A 26,610-nucleotide genomic window follows, 5' to 3' on the forward strand; every position below is an offset into this window, starting at 1 on the left:
AGAATCAGCAAATTATTCTGTCGGTGTCTTTTGTATACTCTCCCATTTTAAACTGGCTTAGTTTGGAAACATCTGGCATGCATCTCTCTCTCTCTTTTGCAAGCTTTTCAGGTTTCATGAAAGTTTCTCTCTGTTGTGAAGAATTTCTACAAAATCCTGGGGTTACTGATGTGACGTTAACCAAATTTTGGTTAATTGTCACGTAGCCAGCATGTACTTAGCCTGACTTAACTGGTCAGTTAACTAGTTATTAACTAGTGGTAAGACCAGTGCCCAGCAGAGGCGTTGCCACTACTCAGCCCCCTGAGTGAGGTTGTTTTAGAACAACTGAAATACCTATGTAATAGCCGATTGTATTTTCAATCTGCTTTTAAGAAGAAAACAAGAATTATTTCTAAGTAAGAACACAGCTTAATTGAAATACGTAATTTTTCTAATTGATAGCCCTGAACAAACATACATTCTTTAAAGATAACCTGTTCAGTGTGGAAGCCATCATAGCAGTAAAAAATGCACTATATGTCATTTCCGAAATATAATTTAAGTTAAATAAATAACCCCAAACAATATGGATTGTCTAGAGGTTAAATTTCAGATTTGAAATCTGAGTCGTTCCTTGGCTGATGGGAATTTTGTTCCATGGTCTGAAGCCACTGGCTGTCAAGAAATCTCCTCTCCTGCAAAGTTGAATTTTGCCATGGTAATAGGTGACTGCATTGTGGTGGGTTAAAGGTATTCTTCACCTTTTCATCGCTATTTTTGTCCTTCCTGTGTTGGCATGTTCTTATCATTTGTATTTTGTATTAGCAGAGGTGATTTCCACAAGCAGCACTTACAAAGGCAGAGTTTGTTTTCTTCAGACAAATGTTTTAGTAGTAGGACTAGTTTTTGTAGATGACAGAGCTGCGTTTCCTTAGCTGCGTTCACTGAGAAGTAGCAGATCTCTTTTTCAGGCTGTGTATTCAGGTTTTGAAGAGTCCAGCAAAAGCAGATGTGGAGTCTTTTTATGTTGAGTTCTTACATTCAGCTTAAATTGTAGGTGTGATTTGGATTCTTTTAGCTATCTTAATGATCTATGTGAAATTAATCAGAGGCTTCAATCCACTAACCAGCTGAGAATAACCCCAATTTAAGCGAACAGAAAAGCCAGCCTCTTGATTAAAAGGAAACAAAACAAAAATCCCCAAGCCCAAAACTAAACCTGCAACTCCTACTGTTTATACTGACAATTCAACTTTGCTTTTTCTGCTCAGACCTTAAAGAAATACCTCCTTCGGCGAGTATTTCCTGCACAGCCTAAGCAACCGGAATGACAGAGGTCAGGTGTTTGCCTTGCAGTCTGCAAGGTGCTTGTTCTTGCAGCCAGCCTACAGAGGAATATTTTTCTCTGCACCTCTTGCTTACAACTAAGGCGTGTTGATGCTTTCATAAGGAATACTCAAATCAGCTTTAACTTAAGTACTTGTTGCAGTCATGTAACAACAGGGGGGACTTAACAGGAGCTACTTGAAGTTGTTGGCATGCTGTAACGTTTTTGAGTGAAGCGTGCGCAGTAGAAGAACGCTTGGCTTTCCCTCCATTTATAACGGCAAAGTCTCTGATTTGGATGTAAAGTTTGACTGGTAACCAGCATTCAAGCAGTAAAATAAGCTAAAGGTAAGGTTTATGTAGATCATTCTGACGCTGTGCCAGCCTTTCTAATACGCATGAGCCACTCGTGTGTATGCCAGCAGAGCTGTTGAAGGGAGCAGGTGCCTGAGCTGGTGAGGGACCTCTTCTGAGTTTCATTGCGTTACTGCAGGGGTGGTGGTGGATATTCAGGAAAGGTGATGAATTAGAGTGTAACATTTTCATGAGATATAGGAGGAAGTAGCAAATATGAGATGAAAAATTCAGAATAGGTATAAGAAAGCCAAGAGAGGTTGTATATATGGATAAAAATATATGCATGTACATGCACACACATGAAAAAATCTTTCTATTTTTCAATCTTAATGAAAGTGAAATTTTTACAAAACAGTGTGATTGTGATGGATCGTTCCTTCCCACACGCATTTGCAGTTCATTGATTTGGAGCATGGTTGACTTTAGAAATTACCAGAGGCTCATGTTTTTCAAACATGTACTGCTGGCATTTCTTTTATTCTGCAAAGCAGAGTATTGCTGTTGATTATTTAACTTCTGCTGATATCTATAAGCCATATGAGCACTGACATACATTAACAAAAACTCTAGCTTTCTCCCAGCGTTTGTCCATCACAATAAACCTTTGCTTTCTTCCTTTGCAAATAAGGAGTAACGTATTTCTCATTTTCTTGTACTGTGCTCTGCAAAGTCTCATTCCATGGTTGTTGAACTGAAATAAATAATCTGATTTCACTCATGACCCATTGCTGAAGCTACTGTATGATGATTAAAGGCCCATGTTTCTTGGCCACGGAGAAAATGAGATTTAACTGAAGACTTACTTACAGTGATGTAAAAGTATTATTTTCTGGAACATAAAAACCAATTTTTAACTGGATAATTGTGCAAAATCCACAGCCAATCCATATCAATTTGTGATTCTCCATATGAGTTCAAACCTCCTTGCAGTGTCTGTGCCTCTTTGAAGCTTCTTCAGTACCACTGGCAATTTTTGAAATGGAAATGTGTGCACTGATGCATTGTGATTGGGACAAGTCAGCAGGAAGGTAGACGACGATCTCTCATCTTACGACAGATATTATGGCTTGGCAGCTCCTCCTTCTTTCAACATTCTCTGTGGAATGTTGTAAGAAAAAAATGAGAACCAGTAGCTAAGTGTGAGGAAGCACGTTGTATGTTGAAATTCCTATGACTTAATTAAGAAATTGATTCTATTAATGAAAATAATAGCTTCAGATTTTTAAAAAGCACTTGGTTATTTTTCATGTTATTGCAACATCGTTACTATTGCGTAATAAAACTGAGGTAGAAATGGAGAAGGTTTCATTTAAAAATACATGGGATCTTTTATTAAAAATTTAAGATTGAATGAAATTAGTTCAAGAGTTATTTGAATTCTGAAAGCTATCCACGTTTTATCTCAATTTTTACATTTCCAACAGAATTTATTAAAAAATTTTTTTGCAAGTATTATCTGAGCTCCCTCTCTAAAATAAGGAGTAGTTTCTGGGAGACACTAAATTATTCAGATGATTTCTTAGTTGGAATGAGTATCTTTTATGAAGGTATTGGCTACAGTTAGAAACGTAGCGGTACTAGTAACAGAACTAGTTTGTGAGAGAGGGCTGCCATTTGCAGGCATGCCTAAGCATGTGCATATCTTCAATCATGTCATTTAGTGACACTGAAATTTTCAGGGTTACTCCCGGGGTTAGGTGCCTTTCTGGTCAAACTGTTAATTCTTCAGCAGGAAAGCTTGTTCTGAAGCTGGTGATGCTGTAGGGTTCTAAAATACACTTCTGAATTGGGTCAATTTCTTTTTAAAGACCTTTCTGTTGGAAATGCACAAATTTGGAAACCATGAAGGGTGTATAGGTTTTGCTTACTTACTAATTGATATGTAGAATGGGTGGGAAGTGGACTGAGGCAAATTAACGCTAGTGCTCTCAGCTGTTTGATTATAATCACCTTTTTTCTGGAAATATATAGGTGTCACTATAGTTACAGAGACATTTCTTTTGACTTTTTTGCTTCTCTACTAAATGGAGAAGGGGAACTTGGATGACTAATCTTTGAAATTGAAGAAACATCTATTACGCTTTTAGCCATCAGATGTCACCAGAGTACAGAGAGTAAGTATTACGTGATGTGGAACTGATTTATGGCTTTCCTTGGCTGTTTATTTTGGAGTGGGAAGACTCCAGTCGTGCAGAGGCTTTCTCAGTTCAGTAGTTGCAGCATCTTGGCTGGCTCCACAATGGCTGTGACTCTCTTACATTTAGCGTATTGAGCAAGAAACAGGTTCGGGACCTTGTTCTGCTTCTGTAGGGGCATTGACCCCAAATTAAGTGGGGGCGGAAGCAAGCAAGAGGTGAACAAATATCGACACACAGTTCAGCCTTGGTATTTCTGTGCTTGTTTACAGTGTAATATTTAGCAGAGGCCTTGAAAGCAACTTGTCTCTTTGCTGCACGTGTAGCTATGCAGGTGCTTATTAGTTCACGTACCCTCATTTGCTTTCCACTGTTTGGGGGCTGTTCTGCTAGCCACGTAGCGGTGTGGGCCTTTGGCTCAGTTAGATGCCCAGGTGCTTACTGCTTTCTTGGGCAGCACTGTGCACTGCCTGTGCTTTCCCATAGGCACTCTGCCCGCAGTGATTGAGGCTGAGTTTGGGGCCATTTGCAGGAGTTTCAGCACAAGCAGGTTAACTGAAGCATGGAAGAACCTTACAAAGATCTTTGAGAACAAGATGGAGGCTCCAATGAATCTTTCAGCTCTAGGACTTTATGGTTTGGGATGTGAAAAGTTTAGTGACTACATTTTTTTTATAGAAAGATTTCTTTCAATCTGGCATTATAAATGGACTTTAGGGCACTTTTAAGGTTTAACTTCAACTCAGCTGCTATATGCTTAGTCCTGCTTGAAGATCTTGCTTTCCCTCACTAATGGTGCAAAGCAGCTGTAATAAAAATAACAATTTTACTTTAACTGCCTTATAGAAGTCAACAGTAAATATTTAAATATATATATTCTGCATTTTCTGAATAATTTCTGTGTAGCATTGCTGTCCTGGTGCTAATATGAAATACCTTCATTCTTATTGGTGAACATCTCCAAAATTAAGCTTTAGAGTGGGACCCCCAAAATCCAGCTTTCGGTGACATGTAAAGGAGGGAGACAGAAGGGAAGACATCCCTTCTGTATTGACATCCAGAATCTGTTGGAGAGAGAAGTGAGAGTTGTGACATAACGGATTTTATTTAAGCACTGGATGGGAAGAAAACTTGTAAAATTGTTCTCAGATCAAATTGCTTGAATGTTATCACACTGATGTGAAATGAAAATTGCCGTAAGGAGTGTAAAATGAAAAATCATCATTCAGTAAGGGTATTTGGCACGGTGCTTTATAATAAAGTCCACTCTTTTCAGGTATTTCCAAGCCATGTTTTGTTTTGTTCTTGGACAGAAAGTATTGGCAGACAAAAACATTTTGGTGCTGATGGGAAGCAAAGTGAGACTTCTCCGAGAAAAAACCCAAGGCCTTTGTGATCTAGAAAAAGGAAAAGAGATTCCCAAACAGGAAAGTTGTTGAAACATGGAGAAAATTAGGGAGGAAATACAAACAGTGGCAAGAAAACCAAAATGCCTGCAAGGCTGGAGATAACAAAATGATGGGAAAAGAACTGATGAACTAGAGAAGATTTGAAGAAAAATAGATGTTTTAAAAAAAAAAGTTGGAAGATGTTAATGGTAATTTTAAAAGACTGTCCATCCAGCTAGACTAAAAGAGAACTGGTTAGCCAGATATTTGTAAATTTATTGCAGGTGTTTGTAGATTTGCTAAAAGTGATCTCTCTTCAGGTTTCCCCAATGCCTCGCAATTGTGTGGAATAGCTTAGGAGAGTAAACAGTGGTACTGTCAGGAATAGTCTGTGTTTCTAAGAGGTGAAGATTAGACGCGGTATCAGAAATGCTTTTGCCTGAGGGAAATTTATATGCATTTGAAGTGCATCCCAAGAGGAAGAAGGACAGCAGAAAGCCGTCCCGCTCTGGAGGCAGGAAGCGGAGTTACTGATGTCAAGAACGTTTTTACGTTCTTTTAATGCAAAAGTCTTCAGCGGGATTTTATGAGCATCCAGTTCACGACAAGAATACTTCGGTTATCTTGCAAGACCTCACAATATCAGATTACACCTGAGCAAAGGGGAAACAAGCTGTTTCTCTGGGCTCTGTGCCAGTATATGCATGAATCTGTTTCTCTGTGTTGTCAGCCCTCTCTGCTATCTGATAGAAATATATTTTTTCCTGCATTTTGCTCCTGTTTTCTAGCTTTGTGGGTTCTTCAGCTTATAAGTAAGCAGAACTGACTATCCTGTTCCAGTGACCTGCATTTGTATCTTAACTTGAGTGTGATCTGAACGTAAGAGCTAAGTAGGTGAAAATGAGGGTTTAACTTGATGTACATCCTTACCCAATTCTGAATCTATGAGACAAAACGCACAGTTTATTTTGAGCACAGCTGTATTGCTATGTCTGTCCAAGTTTGTTGCCTGAAATATTTTATTTTTTGTTCAGCACTTTCCAAATGTGTTCCATAGGGAATGAAAGGACTTTCAGGTGTAACTGTTCATATTTAGAAGCAGAAAAGCAATTAAATAAGCATTGTAGGACCTCTAAAAAATGGGTAACCTAAAAATATAAATATGGTCAAGAAGGGAAAGGAGCTAAGAAAAAAAAAGCTGATGAAGATATTCCTCTCTGAGACGGTCAGAGGGGTTTATATTACACTGAAAATCATAGATCCATATGATCCAGGAGGTAATACTAACAGGATGTAAATATTTACAGCAGTATGATATTTTAGAGTAACAACTTTCTTTTTGTGGAATGTTGACTTATGGGTCAAAGAAAAAAATACTTGAACATAGAGCAGATTAATGAACAATGCATTTATCATTTTTATAGGGAAAAGTGAAAGATGGGATGTTTTGTTATACTTGGCTTCATTGGATTGTAACCACATGTTCCAGAAATGAGCGTTTAGAAATATCGCATGTAGCTTTTTTACATGTTTCTAAGTTACAGATACAACCTTTTCATATTGTGAAATATAATCTTAGTCTTCCTCAGTATTTGACTTTCTCCTTTGATTAAAATCCCAAGGTGAAATGAATGTGCTGGGTGACTGAAATTAATCTGTTTAAGCCTGCAATTGCTGGAGGCATGTTGGCGTGCCGACTGCAGGCAAACACGGGAGATGGCCTTGATTTGAGGGAAATTGTGTCAAAGTAGCTTTGCAGGGCAAATAGGTGTAGGAGACAATTTGTAGTAGTTACCTTGTGCTCTCAGAGCCAAATTTTGCTGTGTTTCTGCTTCAGTGCCCTCAGTGGGGGATAGCTGTGAGTTTCCCTGGGAGGATAATTACGGTATTTTCACACAACTATTTATTTCTGTTGTGATGGCATTTGTTTTATTCACCATGCATGTTGATAAAGAGTGTGTGTGTATATACACACTATGTGTGCGTACATATATACACATATATAAATGTAAAAGGTATTTATTCTAAAGCTATTCTGTTTTCTAGAACAAAAAGGGACTGTTTTGGGAGATGCTGAGTGCTTCTCCTGAACAACATTTTCAGTTAAAGGGCCTTGTACTACTGAAATTACTTCTGAAGTCTTTTCTTGGTTTTCAGTAGAGAGATTTTCTGGTATTTCCTTGCAGAAGGAAGGTTAGGATCAGAGGTAAATATTGAACGAAGAAGTAGAATTCAAAGGTAAGATTGAATTTCTTCCCTGTTTGAGGGCCATGTTGTTAGGTATTTCTTCTTATAAGTTCCTTCACTAATTTTATTGGAGAGCACTGCATGTGAAGTTTTTTATGAGTTACCAGCTTTATGGAGAGGTGTATAATTCTGTTCTTGGTTGTATCAGAATAAATACTGCATTTCTAGTGGCTCTATTTTCAGGAAATTAATGTGAGGGTTTTTTTTCAGTTTAACTGAAGGAGAGTCATCTCTTTGTGTCTCTAGATAACTTTTCAGTTTCAGTGAAGAATCTTGCACCATTCTGTGAGTGCTGGATGTTTTAAAAAATCCAGTCTTTTTCAAAATAGTGCAAAGAAGTTTTGAAAAATAAATATTTTCTTACCAGAGTTTACCAATGCTGCTATCACTGCATGGACACAAAGACTAGCTCCTACATAGGAGTAAATGAAACTCCACTCTTTGGATGTCCCTTGTTTTTCCAGCCTTGATTCTGGCTCCTGCGACCCCCAAAAGAAGAAAAAGCTAAAAATCCAACATTTGTCAGAAAAGATGATTCTGGAATGAAGAAATGACTGTAGACCACATCAACATTTTATTTAGAAAATGTTTTTCATAATTTTCAGACCAGGTATTCTTCAGAAGAAAAATAAAGATGCAGGGAAAAATTATGGGAGATAATACCTAACACACAAAACCAGTCAAAAAATACCATCCAGAACCTCCTGTCAGCTGAAGTCCTATGACCCAGCATGTTCATCACCTATTCAGTGTATATTTTGAAACCAAATAAAGGTAATACATATGTAAAAAACAGTATTTGTAAAATCTGAACAGAACTGATGCCCATTCTAAGCAGAAAGATCCTCTCTCTCCCCTCATCTATTTGAATTCTGTTTTTTCCCTATAGAATGTATCCAGAAATGTTTCAGGGTGTTAAATACATGGCTGGGTGTAACAAGAATTACAGAAAACAGCAGTGAATGTGGGCATTCAGGGTGGCATGTGAGACTTCAGAAGCTAAGACTTAAGTTATGGGAAGTCATCCTGAATAACCTGTATTTTTGTTTGTGTTAGTAGGTGGTGTGCTTGGGAGTACAAATGGCTTAATGAAACTTTCGTCACAGGCCAGGTTCTTTGGTTATTCACGTTGATCATGCAACACCACTTCTGTACTATGTATTCAGGTATAAAGTACATGATCATTATATTTGGAAATAAAGTAGGTGTGTTTTTCTTATATAAAAGGGTGTAGTTCTCACTTGAATAAGTGACTCTGATGGTTAGCTGTAGTTACTATCTTTTTAACTCTAAGTATTTGTAATTCTTGCTGCCTCTCAGAAGGCTGCTTCTCCCCAGTGCTGCTCTTCGCTTAAACAAGATTAATTCATATACTTACTCAACACAATGAAGTGTGCATGTGAAGAACGTGGGAGATTTATGCATGACTTCTAGGGACGTAAATTTCAAAGGCTTCTTACCTGTTGTAGTCTTGTTTACCCAGACCCAATGGGTTATGTGGGTCCCAAGAGCAGTGTACAGAATAACCTTAGGGCAGAAAAACCCAGCAGCCATATTTCGGAGGCCCTGGGGTGCGTGGAGAATGGCTTCTCCTCCGCCAGCTGATCTCCAGTTGCAGAGCGGGTCCAGAGCCCTAGCAGGGGAGAAGGGGTGCGGTGGTGTGCTCCCCCTGTACCCTCCTGCCCCCTCCACACCTGACCTTTTCCCGTAACCCTGCTCAAGTGATAATCACCAGTGGCAGTTGGGATGGATGCATCCAGCTCAAAGTGGATTCGGTGGAGGCGGACAACAACACAACAGCCAAGGGCTAATTTATGGCAATGTGTCTGCCTAACCACAGTGCTGATCAGGGTCCAACTCAAGCTAGATTTGGAAGAAACTAATATACACAGTTGGTATGTGAATATGACCATGAGTTAATCATCTTGCCCCCATAAATAGTGGGCAGCCTGAGAGCCCTTTGAGCTCTCCTGCACGGCAGCAGGCTGCACGCCAGGATCTCCCCTTGAGTAGGGAAGACCCTCAAGGTTACTGCTCAAGGCTGAGAGATTCCTTGCCGCAACAGATCCTCGGTAAGTGACTAATAGCATGCTAAACTTTGAAATCTTAGCTAAGTGATATACAGGATTGATTGCGCATATATAATCCTTTAGACATAAACCATTGACCAAGTCTGGGACTAGGATTGGATCCAGCCGCACCTAGACTCCTCTTTGAGAAGGACTTTAGAAAGCAAGGGGGTCCTCTCTGAACCTCATGACTCAGCAGGAGGGTTCCCCTGACAGTCTTGTCTGATCCTGTCCCCTGTGCAGTAAATAATCAAGTGTATCTTGCTGTCGAATCTCGTTAAACCACTGTCACATTTATTATCAAACTTTGTTATCAATAAACATATTGCTATTACAAGTGCACTCTCACTCCATCCGTGACAAGAGGTGAAGCCCTGAGCCTGCCAAGCTGCCCCAAGTCAGCACCCAGGGCACTGGAGGGGCTGGGAACCCCTGCTGTGGGCATGGCTTGCTGGCTGCAGAGGGTTTTTGCTTGTCAAGGGCTTGGATTTGGGATGTTGCAGAGGCACACACCCTGGGGTTGTTGCTGTCTGGCCCCCAGCACCCTTTGTCCTTGTCCTTAGAGCCGTGCTGTGGCTTTTGGTATGCAGGAGATGCCCCCCCCCCCCGGTGCCTGCTGCCCATGTGGGTCAGCGGCAGGGTAACAGCTGGGGGCCAACTGTGCTGCTACACTGTGTTATTCTTCTGCTGGGAGAGAGGCGAGGAAAGTTAGTTATAACTGCATTTAACATAACCCCTCTGCTCTCAGATCTACCAAATTTAAGATGGCTGTTCGTTATTTGCATCTTTATTATTAGAAGGCAGAAGCATATTAGTAAAGCGATGAATGACATATTTGCTTATTGTGGGTATTGGTTGCTTTCACTTTGTGACAGGTCTGAAATGCACACACTTGAGAAAATCCAAGTAGACTTTATGCACTTGACATGTTCAACTGAATCGCAAAGGTCTAAGAATTTGTTCAGGAAATTAGTTCAACATGACATGCGTCTGAAAGAGCCGCTCTTTTGTTACATGTATTATAGGGCTGGATTATTAACTGGAAAACAATATCAACAACAAAAATGCAGTAAGGGATTTGTGTGAGATTGCCCTTTTGTCCTGCAAGCTGTGGCAGAAGCAGAAGTGTGAATAAACTGCATAGGAAAGAGTGTTGAGCTCAGTCTGGTAATCAAATGCTCTGTTATATCTGACACTTATCCTGTGAGTAGGGCTGAAAGTCAAGTGCCTGCAATCAGCAGAGAAGTGTAGATGCATTTTCATTATAAATTAAGTAGTCTAATTGTATTTGGTTGCATTTTGTTGTGGTTTTTAAAATTATATTAGGCCCTTTCCTGGAAAACAGAAGTATTTTGTGATGTTTTTAAAAGGGCATGGTTTGTATGTTGTGGGAGTGCAGGTGTGGCTCTGATAGGACCTGACAGTCCAGGCAAACCCTCATCAACCTCTTCACTCTGTGATTCAGACTTGGCGTGTTCTTCTTACGATTTTAGCCATGTGTTTTCAGGCTGTCTCCTGTGCTGCCACTCATACTTGGGAGCAACTTCTCATAGACCTGGCTGCCTCATCGCTCGTTGTCAGCCCCATCTTACAGTGCTCTGGTCTTCTCATACCTGTAACAAAAAGGAATTTAAAAAAAGCCAAAAGAATAAAAGTTATTTTGCTGGGGAGGGTGTGTGTGCCACTTCCAGTTGAACTGTCTTACTAGTTTTTTCCCTGTCTCATAGGTTTTTCTTTTGTCTTCTGTCCACATCAATCCTTTGGGACTTCCCCCACCCACCTATATATTTGGGTTTATTTTTTTGCCTTCTCAGTACACATTGGGAGAGCTTATTCTGTGAATGGTGTTTGTAGACAATAATGATGAAAAGAATTAGTAATATCCAAACTCCTTATGGTAAAGATTCTTCACCTGACCGTAACACTGCGCTAAATGACAACTGACAACCCCTGATTACTTTATTCTTGTGGATTTTTTTTTTAGTACAGGCTAAGACCCTCATTTGTGCTTGCTATTTCATAAGGGTCTGTGGTCATTTGGAAAATCTTACTGAAGCTGTATTGGAAAATCAATAGTTTATTTTCAATTGCTGCATCTTTCTTTTTCTATTGCAGCAGAAACTTTTTCAGAGATAAAGTGTTACTGAATGGATTAGATCAAATTCTGATCATTTACTCATCCATAAAATTAGTCACATTAGGTGAGATGCAGTAGATATCTTATGAGTAACCTGATACTATCTCCAGATGATGTTTACAGGTACTGAGAAATGCATGGGAGTATTTGACAGTGACTTTAAAATTGTTTCAATATAGCCTATAATGTTAATAAAAGATTGAGAAGGACGGGAATAAACTAGGCAAATTGTCTCACTTTTTAAAATGTTCTAAAATACATGAATCCTGCATATGTGAATACATGAATCTTATTCTTGAATTCTTTATATTCAGATTAAGTGTTTTAGATCACGCTGTTTTACGTTTAAAATGTCATGTAGCGAGATTCATAGATGCTATAGATCTAAAGGAATTTTTTTAGTCCAAGAGGAAGGAGAGGATTGGAAGAAAAAGCAATGATTTCATCAGTAGCTTTACTATTCAGCTCCGTAACAGGCATTCTACATCTGCTTGTCATTCAAAGAAACCCCAAAAGATGAATGGATAGTTTGTTCATTATATGGTGCCAGCAGGGAGTCACCTTATTCAAATAATCTGACTGGTGTTGTCAGTTTGGCAAAAATCCGAGTTTTGAGTGATGGTCCTTAGATTTTTTTTTTTGTGTGTGTGTGTGTGTTTCTTACTGCAGCATTGTTGACCCTTAGGGACAAAGGATACAAAGGAAATAATCCTGTAAAGTGTTGAAACTTCGGTGGGTGCTGAAGGAGTTTGGTGCTTTATGTCAACAAGTCCACTAATGGTTTTACAAAAGAAAGAATGAATAAGTGTTGGTGACTTAACACCAATGATTCCAGTAAATCCTGGCATCTCTTGGAAAAATACCAAGAGGTATACCAAGGCAAGGTATGCTTGCAGTCTATTAAGGTTGTCTGATCTAGCCTTCTGACGGAAGAATGTGAAATCTGTAGGAGAGACTTCTCTGATAGTTATGGGCATTCATTCATTTAAATTCTGGCTCCAGAAAGTTATAATTACTCTGCTTTGGGAATCTGTTTTACTTGTTCCTGCTGAGACATTTTGGTACTTTAATGTGTATGGGACTAAAGTTACAAATGCTCTGTTATGAAAGTCCTAAGTCATTACTGTGTTTTGATGAATAGCATTTAGAACAAAAAAAAAAAAAGTCTGCCTTCAAAACGGTTTTGCTCTGTCATTCTACAGTAGGGTGAGCACTTAGTCATTCAGATAACACTATATAACGATGAAGAGAAGTTTGATGTAGAATATTAAATGCAAAGGAGGTACCTAGAAGAAAAGAGGCCGAAAGTTCCTTCATGACCCCTCTGTGGTTCGGTACAGCCCTGTAAAACAGACCTGTAAAGAGCAACAGGGACACGCTGCAGAGTGATGGTCTTGAGGGCTATGGCTGTGTGTGTGGGGGGCTGAACAGCAAACCAAAGTTCGAGGGGCTTGGCTTTCTTTTTTTGCTCTAGGTCAGTAGGCAAATTTTTAGTGATAATGTTACCTGCGATGGGAATGGTTCGCTGGCAGGCTTGAAAGGTAATAAGGCGATAGCTAAACAAGTTAAAGTTCTTATAGTGTCTTCTTTCAGTAATTTGAAAGGTCTAGCTTCAGAAAAGTTTTAATCTATCCTGTTAATTGTGAAATGTCTAGAAAGAAGGTGTTGATTTCTTATAAATGATTCTTTTATGTCCTTGATACAATGTGCTGCTTAGTATTAAAAGATGTGTCAAAACTTGTCTCGGTGGGGAAGGATTTGTATGCATAGTGTGTGAGCATGGATTTATACCTGGACTGCTTCTGATATCCAAATAAATGAGCAGGTCCAAACAGCATTTCTGTTTCTTTTTTGTTGTCTACAGTAATTATTCCACTGAAGTGTATTTCTTCCCAAAATTGCTCTGACATGAGTTTATAATCTAGAATAAGAAATATGTGCTCCTCTATTATAGGCTGGTTAAAGTTGTGTCATTGCTCAACCTTGAAAATGAAACAGCTCTCCCCAGCTGGCAAAATGAAGATTTCACACTTGTTTCTAACTCTGAATCATCCTCAGGCATTGCACCTTAAAAACAAAAACCTATTGTGCATGTACAGGATTTTAGATTCTGTTTATGGGAATCCAACAGTTGCTAGTTTTTTCAGTCTCCAGGGCTGGCTTTGCAGGTAGGAAGGTAAAGAAGGCACTAGCAAAACATATGCTTACATCTGAAATATTTCTAATTTATTTTTCTCCTGGTAATTAGTAGGAATGCCTACAAAATATTGTGCAATAAAATAGTGGTTTTTTTATGCAGTAGAAATAAAAAGATTGATACTCGTTTGTAATGATCTGTATGTACATAATGCTCCTCTTAATCTTTGGCCAATGCAGCTATCTAAACTACCCAAATGCTTATGAGTCCTAAGATAGTGCATAAGCTGTTGTTTTTAATAATTCAAAAATAGCAATACTGCAATATATTATCAAAATACCTTTTCCACTTGAGGGAAAGGAGAGGCTGGTTTGTACTAGAGGATGATCCGTGGTATTTCTGGTGTTCTGCCTCTACTCCTGATAGTTTTGGTGTCACGTCTGAAGTCAGTGGGCTAAATTCATCATCCAGGAGTTCTAGACTGAGGTTTGTGGGCATGTTGGTGCTGTCTCTGTTGGATGCGGCCTTTGGAGAGTGTTCTACCATTTTGAAGTCACCCACAGAAATTAAAATTTGGGGGACAACTGAGTTGTGTAAGTAAAAGAAGAAAGGTCATGCCATAAAGCAGTTGAGCTGGGAGTCTGCATATATGGTATGCAGCCTCTAGATTACTGATGACAGCAGAAGAGTTTTGGTGCCAGCAGAGACAGAGGATTATACCTTGTTTTAGTCGCATCAGTTTGGCGAGCGAGTGAAACGAGCACACCTAGTACCGGTGTGCAGACACCGGGAGTCTTGCAGAGAAAGATCCTTCATCTGATCATTTGAACTTGCCCTTTCAGTTCAAAATGGGCTGTGTTAGACGCTTAGTTATCTCCCAATTAAAGGCTGAAGGCTGAATTCATCCGTATAATGAGATATGAGGCAGCTAAATGTAAAGCACTATAGCAATGCAAAGATTGCATTACTAAAATTGCCTTTTGAGGGGGAGAGTGGCGTGGCTGACACATACCCCCTTCCTTGCCTTGCAGAAGGGTGGAGAAGGGGGTACTGAGGGGTAGCTCATGGTGACAGTTTCTTGGGTGTAACTGAGCTGCGTTCAGCCCCGTGCAGCTCACAAGGTAACAGTGGCACCCGGTCAGGTGCTGTGCTTGGTTAGGGTCAGAGGGATGGCCAGGAGTAAGCCTGAGGGGAAGTAATAAGGATTATGCAGTCCATACAGTCCAGTTAATTGTATCTGTAATGTAACTCTTCTGCCTTCAATTTTAACAACAAAAAAAGTATATACTGTTTTCCTAGCCTAATGAATGCTCATAAAGTATGTAAGTAACTTTGTGTGTTAAGAGATGAAAGTGAAAACCGCCCAGTGTTACCAGAATAATACAACATGCTCAGTATTTTCTACAGGAAAATAAGAGGGGAGGGGAGCATCAAAATCTGTCTTGTTTCTACTCACCTGAAGTAAGCCTCTTTACTTGAACTCACATATTTGAGGTGTAAGACTTGCTGCATGTGTGCTTTCACATTTAATATTTTCTTAGTGTCTAAACATTTACAGAACTTCACTGATGTTTTCTTAACTCATACAACTGTAAATTAAGACAGCATCAGGAAATGGTATTAGAGTCAGGTGCTTTTAACCTTTGATTGTGACGTATAGCTCTGGTAGTTATCCTTCTAGATTTTTATTCCCGCCGCCCCCCCTGCCCCCAAATGAATTTTTATTTTTGTCTCACTGTCCACCAGTAAGAAGTATTTTCTTAAGAGAGACATTTCTGCTGACATGTCAACCTCAGACTCTGTTATAAAGTTATAATTTGATGTCACAACTGCAGGTTCACAGCAAGGTCTTGCTTAAGACAGATAACGATGCTTGCTTAAGACAAGACTCAAGACAGATAATAAATAGATTAATTAGCTGTATTGCACAGCTCTAATTATCATGTTATCTACAAAATCAAACTCTCGGGGTTATAGCTATATGGCAAAAAAAAGATATCAAATGTGTGTTGTTTTTTTTTTTTTTTTTTTTTTACTGTTGATCCAAAGTGGCCCCAGAGGTGCTGAATGATGTAAGTAAAGGATTGTGACTATAGCTTTGAAGGTAACCATGCACCATTTCTTCTTGTGTAATAGTGCATATTAGACTACTCTTGTTTTTCAGATATTTTCCTTGCCTTGGAATATTTGAAAATTGCTAGTTATGTAAGAAGGATAAATACAAAGCTCTATTTGTATTTATAACTCATTTTCTTTTTTTTCTAAACAGGAATGAACATCTGCGCAGGTGCTCTCAGTGCAAGGTTGCGAAATACTGTGGTAAATCTTGTCAGGTAAGATGAAAAATAACAGCTATATAGGGTTGAAAAAAACAGGCGTTTGAATATTTTATTTACAGGATCTCCATGCATTTTGCGCGTTGTCGTACCTCCACAGTGCAATTTCTTATTTGTAGTTACGGACAGAGAGTGTAAATATGCTGCCTTGTTTTATTTGAGTATTTTTATAGTTACAAATACAAGATTGTAATCAGTGCAATAGACAAAACTAAGCTGAAACCTGGTGTTTGGCTGTGCTTGGTTAGAGGGGGAGGAATAATTCATCAGCTTTGCTGGCTGATGGGCTCTAAGTCAATTTTGCAGTAAAACAATTTGTATTTCAAGAGTAGTTTTTATCATGGGAAAGTATATGTTCCAGTTTTCTAAGTGGAAATAAGGGTCAAGAAGGTGCAGAGAAGAGAAGGCCTTGGGCAAAACTGCATCTCTGAGGAGGGTATCAAGAAGATGGAGCCAGGCTCTTTACGGTGGTGCATGGCAGGAGGACAAGGAACAACAGGCTTCAGTTGAAAGAAGAGAGGTTCATATGGGATATAAGGAAAAGCTGTCTCACCCTGAGTTCAGCCAAGAGGTGGAACAGGCTGGCCAGGGTGTTTGTGTCATCTGCGTGCTTGGAGGGTTTCAAGTCGCTGCTGGATAAAGCTCTGAGCTGGGACTGGCCTCAGAACTGACCCTGCTCTGCAACTAGAGATCTCTGTAGATCCCTTCCAACCTGAATTATCCTGTGATTCTATCCTATCAAACAGTTCTTAAAGGTGTTCAAACCTAAAACCTTAGCTTTAATATTTGGCTTGTATTGTCACTTAAGCACATGTGCAGAAGTTGGCAGGATGTGGTACCAAGTGGACATGCAAGGGTAAATGACTGTGTAAGGTCTAACACAGCAGAGAACCAGGCACCTGAGATTCAAACCATGAGGGTCGCCGTACAGAACCCTTGAATTTTTAAATGATTGCTCTTCGCTTTGCGTTCTGATTTCTGTTTGTTTTTCTAAACAGAGAAAAATGAAGAAAACCAACTAATGGTCAAAATGGACTAGTAGTGATACTCTATTAAATGTATATGAACTTAACTTTTAAAGTTAAGTCCTTGATATTCAGTCCTGTGCTTCTATAAACAATTCTGCCTTAGAATAATCTGCAGTGTTCTCAACATGCCAGAAACCCCTCCTTTTGGGGATTAAAACATATGGAGGGGGAAAGGAGGAAGATATGTCATTTTGATTCATTGTATGGCAAATGTGTGCAACGTACATTAGGTGCTTACTGTAGCATCAGTAATAATGCCACAAGTAGATTTATTGTAGGAGATCATAAGGAAAGTATGACTGTGAAGAATATAGAAGACCAGAGTATTTGCAAGGTAAGTTTAAAATAAATATCTGCCAGCAGAATTGTTGGTAAAGCTTCTATTGGTGAGTCTCTAATGTGAAATTGAGACTGCTGGCAAATCTGCAAGATGTAATCCAATACCCTGTTCCAGGTTGGGTGTAGCAGCAACGAAGGTAGGAAATGCGGCTTCCTCCTTGGGGAAAACAACTACATGAACATGCTTCAAGGATGCACACTGGACAGTCTTGAAGCCGTCTTGAGTGTCTTTGCTCTGTGCTTCCAGCTCTAGGGTTCATGTCCTTGAAGCCATCCACAGTTGTAGGTAGCGATTTCAGTGAGAAGGGCTACTGCTGCTGAAAGTAATCTGCACTTAAAATGCTGTGCATTTACTCTTACATAATATCTTGAACTGTTAAGATCAATAAATTAATATTGAATTAATGTTATATAATATCCTGTGATATTAGGTAGCAGTTGAGAATAACTGAAAAAAATGTTGTTTTCTAGTCAAAACAGTGAATTTATTGTAATCGACGACTCAGGGCAGATGATCCAGATAAAACTGAGACCAGCCAGATCTGTTTGCTTTTGAGGACTGTCCTCTAATTCATATTTCTTTTGATAAGTTACCTAAACTACTGTGCAGCTCTGGTTTTATAGCAGCTGTTAGCAAAGCTTTCCTTGGCCAAGCCAAAGACTTTGTGCTCTACTTTTAGCTTCTGTGGCTTTAGTGCAAATCATTAATATGTGCGCTTCTAATTGAACTAACTGCTGAACAAAATAAACAGCAGGATATTGAATGAAATTGCAGCTTGCACATTTAAAAAAGTGAATATTGGCAGAAGAGGACTGTTTTAGTTTTATAAATACAGATAACGCTCACTTTGCATTTCAAAGTTTGGATTTACAATTTACTCTTAGTTGCAGAAGGATTTGACTGTTTCTTGATCTGTGTTAAATGAATCTTACAACTCAAAACACTTAGCTTAGGCTTAAAAACGGTCAGTTTTCTGGAGTTTTCTGGTTAATACATTAAACGAAATCAGATTTAATGTAAAAATATGACTTTAAAAAAAGAGATTAATCTGAGTAGCTGTACTAGTATGAAGGTGGACTTTGTGAAGGAAACTTCAAAGTAAATGCAGCAGGGGAATTCTATATTAGGATGTACCAAAATGAGCCATTTTTAAAGCTGCAAATATCTTGTAAAAATCTTCATTTGATTTAAAATGTCAGGTGGTTAAGTAAAACTATCTTTGGGCAGTTCTTCCTATAGGAGAAGAAGTAGCCTTTTGTAAGGTGTTTCCCTTTTTGGAACTTACTGTGAGAACTGTTATCCTTTGAGGAGATACGTAGGCAGAGCCAGGAGTCTGGGTTGGGGCAGACTCTCAATCTGCCACCAGTAAACAGCTATATGCTGCCCTATCCCCTAAGCCATGTGGGTGCTGACCCTTTTCACTTGGGTAAAGCTCGAGGAATTGCACTTGGGGTACATTGAGCTTGAATGAGAGACAATGATTTGGGAGGATGTAAAAGGAGGGGTATTCTTTCTGAGTTACTAAGTGTAGCGAAGCCTGGAGGAGGAGGGCTGGGTACTGCCCTGCACTGTTTACTCGTCTGTCTTTGCCTCCATCTGAAAGTGGTAATTTCTAACAGAGGAAAAAAAAATCTGTTGCAAAATTGGAAGACGTTCCTTGGCGGGGAGGAAGAAGGGTCGTACCATGTGGCCGTACCTCTGCATTGTAATATTTATACTCATGCTCGATATGGGATATAAAAACCTTGACTGAAAGCTAGGATATGCAGAGTTAAGAAAACCTCCCATAGAGAACTGTGGGACTAATATAAGCCCACCAGTAAGTATTGTTAGAGACCAACTTTAAAAGTAGATCTCTCCAGGGTCACAAATCTTCATGGTTTCATACTATTCTGTAATTTGTATCCTTGTATTGGTAGTGAGAAGAAATACTGTTGAATTTCATTATACTTAATGCATTTGGAGCTTTTCCCCCTCTCCCCGGCCAGTTGGGAGGAAGCGAATGGCAGTCCCCGTTCCAGCACTCCTTCTGCAGAGGAGTCAGACTAATTCCTTTTTGGCAGCAGTTTCGGCCAAAGCGCTGTTTTGCAGAAGGCGTGCGTTTGAACTGTTCTTCTCACGTGGGAACGCATCTCAAAGAAACGTGGCATATGATGCTATGTGGTACTGCATATTTCATCTCATTAGGGTTTTATAGGTTGGGTAAGCTATTAATCATTTTGGTGTCACTTCTAGCATGTTTAAAATTCTGCGCAACATTTACGTAGGGAAAAAAATTGACAGATAAAGGCTTACTCCAAAGAACAATTTTAGTTTAAGTGGGATAAAAATGTCAATATAATTATATTACACAGAATGATGTCTGGACATTTACAAGCATGACCTTGTTTCTTCTAGACAAGAATAATTCTATTCAGCACCAGATACTTAACTTTTATTTGTCAGACAGCATGTGACACTAACTGTATTTGGATTAATGCCTTCTTGATGTCATTTTTTTCCCCTTGTAGAGTTATGGGTAAAGGAAATGATAAAGGAAATCTCCCATGTATCTGAAAGAAATAAAAAGTCCAATTTATTTATTATGTGTAAGCCAAAGGAGAAAAAAAAAACCTGAATGAAATAGAATAAATGCTACTGGTGCTGAAACCTAGTTACCTGAAACAATTCCCCCACTTAAATGCAGCTTAAGAAAAAATTGTGTGATAGCCTTTGTAATCTTTGTAACTAGCATGTCAGTGTCTACAGGTGTGATGTGCACTTGCACATATCACTGCCATTCCCGCTTTTTTTTTTGTTGCTGAACATGTAATTTCTTTATATTAGACATTTTATCATTTTCTGTGTGGCAGTTACCTAATAGAAACTGTGTTTCTGAGTTCATTTTTTTTTTCCTTACTGCATATCTATGAGAAAATGTCACCTTCAGAAGCCCCTGGTTATTCTGAGTTCTTGTCATTGTAGCAATTTTTTGTTGTGCCCTGTTTTTTCAATTTGCTTTTTAAAAGTATTTGAAACAGCTGGGTGGCTTCAAACATATACTGTGAATATATAAATAAAATGTGTAAATATGTACTATGTTAATGAGATGGGCTTGGAGTTTTTGTAAATTATAAACAGAATTTTCAGCTTGCAAAGACAGAAGGCAAAAAAAAAAAAAAAAAAAAAAAGGTGATCAGAAGTTGACTGTCTCTGCCAACATGTTTCTTTAGCTGAAGACTCATCTCTTGTTGCTTGTCCACACTGATTTTTGTTGGGGGGGAGGGGACAAGGATGGGCAGGGGGGAAAAGCCATATTTCAGTATACAGCTACTTTTCCTCACCTTGTCATCCCGTATCTTTTCTGCTATGGAAGTGTTAGTCTTTGTCTGCTACTCTAATAAAAGTGGCCTGTAAAACAAAAATTGCGGGTTCAGGTAGTACATCCAACTGAAATATTTTTGGTTCTCTCTTCTGTTTTGGTAAATTTTGGTTACAGCAACCATTCCTGTGAACTGTGAAAATGTCATCACCAGTCCTCCCATCTGTGGGCATTAACGCCTCATCAGCTCAGGGATCTTTGGGGACAGTTTTTGCAGCGTGGAACACTTGACCGTTGCTTTAGAGCAGCTGCATTTTGGTGAAATGTGTAGACTCTGAAGGCCTCTGTGGTCTTGATTGCTGCGTGAACGCTTGCCTAGAGTGTTGTCTGTGTTGGCAGAATTAAGACAGTAGAGGAAATTTTAGCATCCCTTCTAGTGGTCTCCAATCTTGTGAAGTATGCAGCTCCATCTCTTCTTGCCACAATGAAATAAGAGCCTCTTTATCTAATAAAAAATTCAGGTAGCTGGAATGGTGATATCTATTTGAACTAAGCTGATGATGCTATTCATAGCATGTTGCATAAAGGTAAAGAAAATGATTTGTAAAGCAGGAACATGGGACAAAAAATGAAGGTATCTCTTCTAGGTTTCTGTGCAGTTTTCATTCTATCTTTACATATTCCTTTTGTGTATTAAAGGCATAAGATACAATGTTCGAAAAAGTATGGTATGAACTATGTTGTCAGACAGTAGCATGAAGCAGACTGAAGTAAGGTTTGTATTGGCAAGGAACTGGACTGGGAACTTGACCATACAGTTTTTTGTTTGTGTTTTTCTTAGGTTTTCTTAAAGGTAAAGTTAAATTCTGGGGTAGCATAATGGTGATGCTGGTGTGTCCTGAACCTGCACTGCTGTAGCTCCAGTGTCCATAGTATCAGTTACAATTAATTATGTTAGAGGAGGGAATGACGTGATGGCATTGGTTTGAGTGGATAACCCAGCCTGTCCCTTTCCACAACACTCATGTTACAGCTGCAGTCTTAGACCATGCTGGTAAAGCGTGTGTGCTGCTGTTTCTCTGGCAGTTGGCATCCGAGGTTGCCTGTGTTGGAGGCTGCCAGAGTCAGTGGACATCAGTACCCGAGGAAGGTCCCCTGCCTGGTCCTTTGGAGCTGACTTTCGGCTCTGCAGCTCTTCCTCCCAGCCTGGCTCAATGGCTGCGATGCTGTTGTGGTTCTGGATCCCCAGGTCCAGCCCATGGCAAGGCTGAGCATGTTTGTTTGTGTGCATATATATGTATAAATAACTATATATATATAAAAAAATGTATGTGTATATATAGAAAGAAATAGTATATATGTTATGTAAAATAACATGCAGTTTTTTCTCTCTTCTCCTTTTTAAAATATCCTAATAGAAAGAAGCTTGGCTGGACCACAAGCAGGAATGCAGGTGTCTTAAGAGCGCTGAGCCTAATTTTCCTCCAGACTCTGTCAGACTTGCTGGCAGGATTGTTTTTAAACTAGTAAGTGACGTTCTTTTAGATTTATTCAGTGTAGCAGATTCAGATAAATACTTTTTCACTCTACATTTTTAATGTAATTAAGAGCTAGAAAGCTGAAGTGACTGGGATTGCTGAACAAAATTGGACTGCATATTGCATTACAAGATTGCTGATTAATTTGCAGAAATGCTGAAAGGATCAAGAGATACTAAAATGGACATAATTAAGCTCAAGGGACCTGTTTATCGACTTTCTTCTCCTATGAATATGTTGTAGCATTCTAAACTTATTTCTGCCTAGAAGGAAAGCACAGAGGGACACTTGTTTTTTCTTCGATACTACTGAAGTTATTGGTGCTTTTCCATTAACTTCACTGGGAACCTCATGCAGCCTTATTTGGATGAGTGGTAACGTCAGAAACACTGTTAGATAGCCCTTCCTTTGGAGGGCATAATGCTATGCTTTCAGTGTTGGGTTCTCTTAATCTCAATTACTTTTTTTTTTTTTTTTTTTCTTTTTCTGAACTCTCTTGGAAGTCCTGGGTGTTTGACATTCCCATGGTTTGATTAATTTATGTGGACTAAATTTTCTGTTAGGTTAAGCATCTTATGATTGTGTGGGATTGTAAATCAAAAAGGATTTGCCCATTTTTTTTGCTGACCCTGCCATGATGCTGTCTGTCTTGGATAAAAATGTGTGCATTTCTTGTGGTCTGAGGTGATAAAATATGATTTAATATCTTCATTTATACATTGTTGGGGAGAGTGTGTGCATGATTGCTTTTAAAGGGCAAATATGTACCTAGTTATACTGTGCATTAACTATAGTCACATGAAATCTAAGACTGCTAACCTCATAAATTGCTTTCAATTATAGCGTGAAGGGCCAAAGTAAATTACTAAGGTTAAGCTGCTGATGTAAAAAAAAAAAAAAAAAGTAGTAGAAAGTGTCATAACACCAAGAAAAATTTAGTATCTTTGATAGTTTACAGCAAATATGGAATGACCAGATTTATGTTGATGCTGTTAGCCTTACCTAATTATCGTACAGGCATATTACATTGAATAATCAACCTTGTAGAGTGTTTTCAAGATAAAGTGTGCTATGTAAGTGTTAATTATCTGTTTTTCTCTACAGCTTAGACAATCAGTATGCCTTTCTGAGAGACTCTACTCTTTTTCTGATCTTCAGTCAAGTAAGTAATTGCCAACCATATTGCAGGAAGTGCTTCCAAGTTCTGCTTTACAGAATGGCCATCTGATTTTCTTGCAGCTTGCCTTCTGAAGGTCTGCTCTGTAGAACAGCAGAATCAAAGACAAAACCTGCTAAAACCTCTGTGGGGAAGAACAGTTGGCTTTTGTTTTTTTTTTTTTCTCCAAAGATCAAGGAAAAACATGTCTTTTTCAAGGAAAACTTCCACCTGATTTTTTGGATTTAATATTTGTTTCTCATTTCACAGGGTACATCTTGCCTGTTCAGTTTTTAATTTACCCAATGTCTGCTTTATTACATACAATGCCAATATTTTTATATGCATATACAATAATACATATATTTTTTTACATTGAGGTTTTACTTTTTTAATATTTATGTGATATTGCATAAAGCTTCAAAGTACCTTCCAGAAAAAGGAAAGAAATCTAAAATTTACAAGGGATATGTGTATGTCTGTCATCTACATGACTTTTCAATGGAGAAAAGAAGATGAAACTGTGCAGATATGATTTTTGTGGTTTCACAAGTTTCAGCTTCTTGGGTAGGAAAGGGTGCTCATTATAATCTCTCAGCAGAGCTAATGCTGAAATAAAAAACACTTTTTCCAGATTTTGTGGTAGCTTAAAGTTTAAAGACTTATAAGGGAAGAAATACATCCTTAATTCATTCTTGCATCTTGCTAAAAGGGAGTTTCTAGAGAGTAATGTGAATATTTTGATTACTTCAACATTTTTTAGTGTTATTCAGAGCTTTGGCTATAAACCAGCTTGATCTATTGATATAGTTAGATAGAAATAAAAAAACCATATAAACACGAAAAAAATACAATAACTAGTATTACCTTTTACTTCTGTATGGCCTGACGTTCTGCTGCCTTCTCCCAAACTGTAAGCACAAAAGACCTTAATAAGGCGACAAATTAAAAGGGACAGAGGGAATGCATGTCAATAATTTAAACCATCAGGATTTTCTGTCATGGGTATCCTCAAATAGTTTAACAAAGGTTTATGGGGAATTAGATGAGTATCTGAATTACGAGCAGCATTTCTAGATGCTTCAAATGAAATTAAAATGATGAAGACTATGGACTTCTATGCTTCATGGGACTGCTGGTACCCAGGGAAAAAACTCTTCATGGTGCTCTATTGTACCAATGGCTGGTTGCTCAGTGGCACAGGAGAAACTGGAGGGAAGGGAAGAGTTTCCCTTTAAAAATTAAATATTGATCGCTTGTACAGCAATTTTCTCTAGTGTAGGCAAAGATTTTTGTGTAACTGATAATTCCATACAAACTGAGATTTCTCAGTACCCCTCGGGAGGCGATCTCAGCTTCCCTTGACTTGACTGGAGACAAGGGGAATAGTGTGATAAGTTGTCTGGAAAGAAGCTTGATATTGAACAGGCCTGAGCTGCAATGGATAAATGGTACAAAAATCTATAACATGGCTGGAAGCTTCTACTAAAATTCTCATTCTGAAGTAAATGCTGATACGGCCTGTGATACAGGTGGGATAACTGTCCTCTCACTGATACAGAAACAGCTGGTCCATAGCAAGTTAGTTTAGGAGGAGGCAAATGAGAGATCCACATCTAGTGTTTCACCTGTATTTACTCTAAGGGCTTTAATAACAATTCCCGTGTAATCTTCTTATCTCCAAAGCGCAAGGTGTTCAGGACTCCTAGACATTAACTGAAGTTAATACTTTGCAGAATACAGTACAAATGGCCTCTGATGCTTGCATAATTTTATGTAAAGGTTTTGGCTACCTCTTTCCCTTTGCGTTTTCACAGCTTCCTTGCTAGAGTGAATAGATGGTCTCTATGGTGTTGCAGTTAGACAAAAGAGTGTTTTAGGATGGTGTGACAACTTGTAGTAGCTGTGATGCTTTTTGCTGCCTCTATATCCTCAAAAACTACTGTTATTTCATAACGTTTTTTCCATTTACTGCACAATTTACAGGTGGTGTTGATAAGGATTTACTTTCCCTTGATACTTGGTAGAATCCATAGGAAAGTCAGAAAAACATTTTCATTAGACATCTAAGTATATAGGGGAAAAGATTTCCTTGGAGGAAATCACATGAACTAGAAATACAGAAATACTTCTGAAGCAAAAAACTTCTCAGGAAGCATCTGCATAATAGAAGACAGTGTTTCAACACTAATCAGAAATATGACAGATAGAATTCTAATTGATCCTTCTCTCTTTTTCTTTCTTTCTTTCTTTTTTTTCTTTTTCTCTTCCTGGAAGTCCAAAATATTATTGTCACTATGCTGTCTCAATCTCCTTTACACTATTACTTTTCAATGTTACTTTATACAGTTGGGTGATTTTCAGTGTGGGTGACTTATATAAACTGAATAAAAGTATATAAAGCTTTCTACACTTATCGAATAATTATCTGATAAAATATGTAATACATATACTAAAAAAAACCAAACAAACCAAACTAAACAAAACCAAACATGTGGAGGCATCTAGCCCTTCATAAAGTTCTGTTCCCAGCTCCATAGTTTCTTCAAATTTGTTGTGTACCCTGACACTCAGATTAAGTAGGAGGGGTGTCTGTGTGCATTGTTACTTTTGCTAGTTCTCATTTATTATAAGACAATTCCTTACTTACAAGGTTCTACAGGCTCGTTATCTGTTATGATCATTCAGAAATCAACTTAGCTTTCACTTACCAAGATTCGTTATGCAGAAAAGAGTTTGTGTGCTGTACTATGGGTAGACTTTTTGCTACTTCAGTTGTATCAGTATCAGAGCTGCATAATTAAATCCCATGCCTTATTTAGAAAACTTGCCACAGGCCTTTTATAGCATTTTCTCTCCCACACCAGGGTTGTTATACAATTGAAAAAAGTTTCTTAAAAACACAAAATGAAAACATTCACAAATTTCAATTCACTTTGCTTTTGGCCTTGGCTTCTTGATGTGTTGTGAAAACCAGGTCTTGATCATTTGCCATTAAAGATTCCGTGGGACTTTTTGCTGGGATCATTAGCTCTGATGTCCTGGACAGATTCCAACGTGGATAATTGCATTCTGCTCCTGTCTCTGTCAATTCTCCCTGAAGTTCCAGCTGGATTCAGTATATTTGTTCACA

General features: G+C 38.6%; 1 protein-coding gene across 1 annotated transcript in view; it reads left to right on the top strand.

Moving 5' to 3' along the window:
* Positions 1–26,610, top strand: part of SMYD3 (SET and MYND domain containing 3) — a gene marked incomplete at both ends in the record, with an annotated part of 424,343 nt that overhangs the window by 34,824 nt on the left and 362,909 nt on the right. Inside the window, 3 exons of the mRNA XM_082307309.1 lie at positions 16,048–16,111; positions 22,202–22,309; positions 23,426–23,483. Coding sequence (XP_082163435.1) covers positions 16,048–16,111; positions 22,202–22,309; positions 23,426–23,483 — 230 coding nt within the window. The remainder of the gene's footprint in view (positions 1–16,047; positions 16,112–22,201; positions 22,310–23,425; positions 23,484–26,610) is intronic.

This window comes from Platalea leucorodia (assembly GCF_965183815.1).
Source record: "Platalea leucorodia genome assembly, chromosome: 3".
NCBI classification, from domain to species: Eukaryota; Metazoa; Chordata; class Aves; order Pelecaniformes; family Threskiornithidae; genus Platalea; species Platalea leucorodia.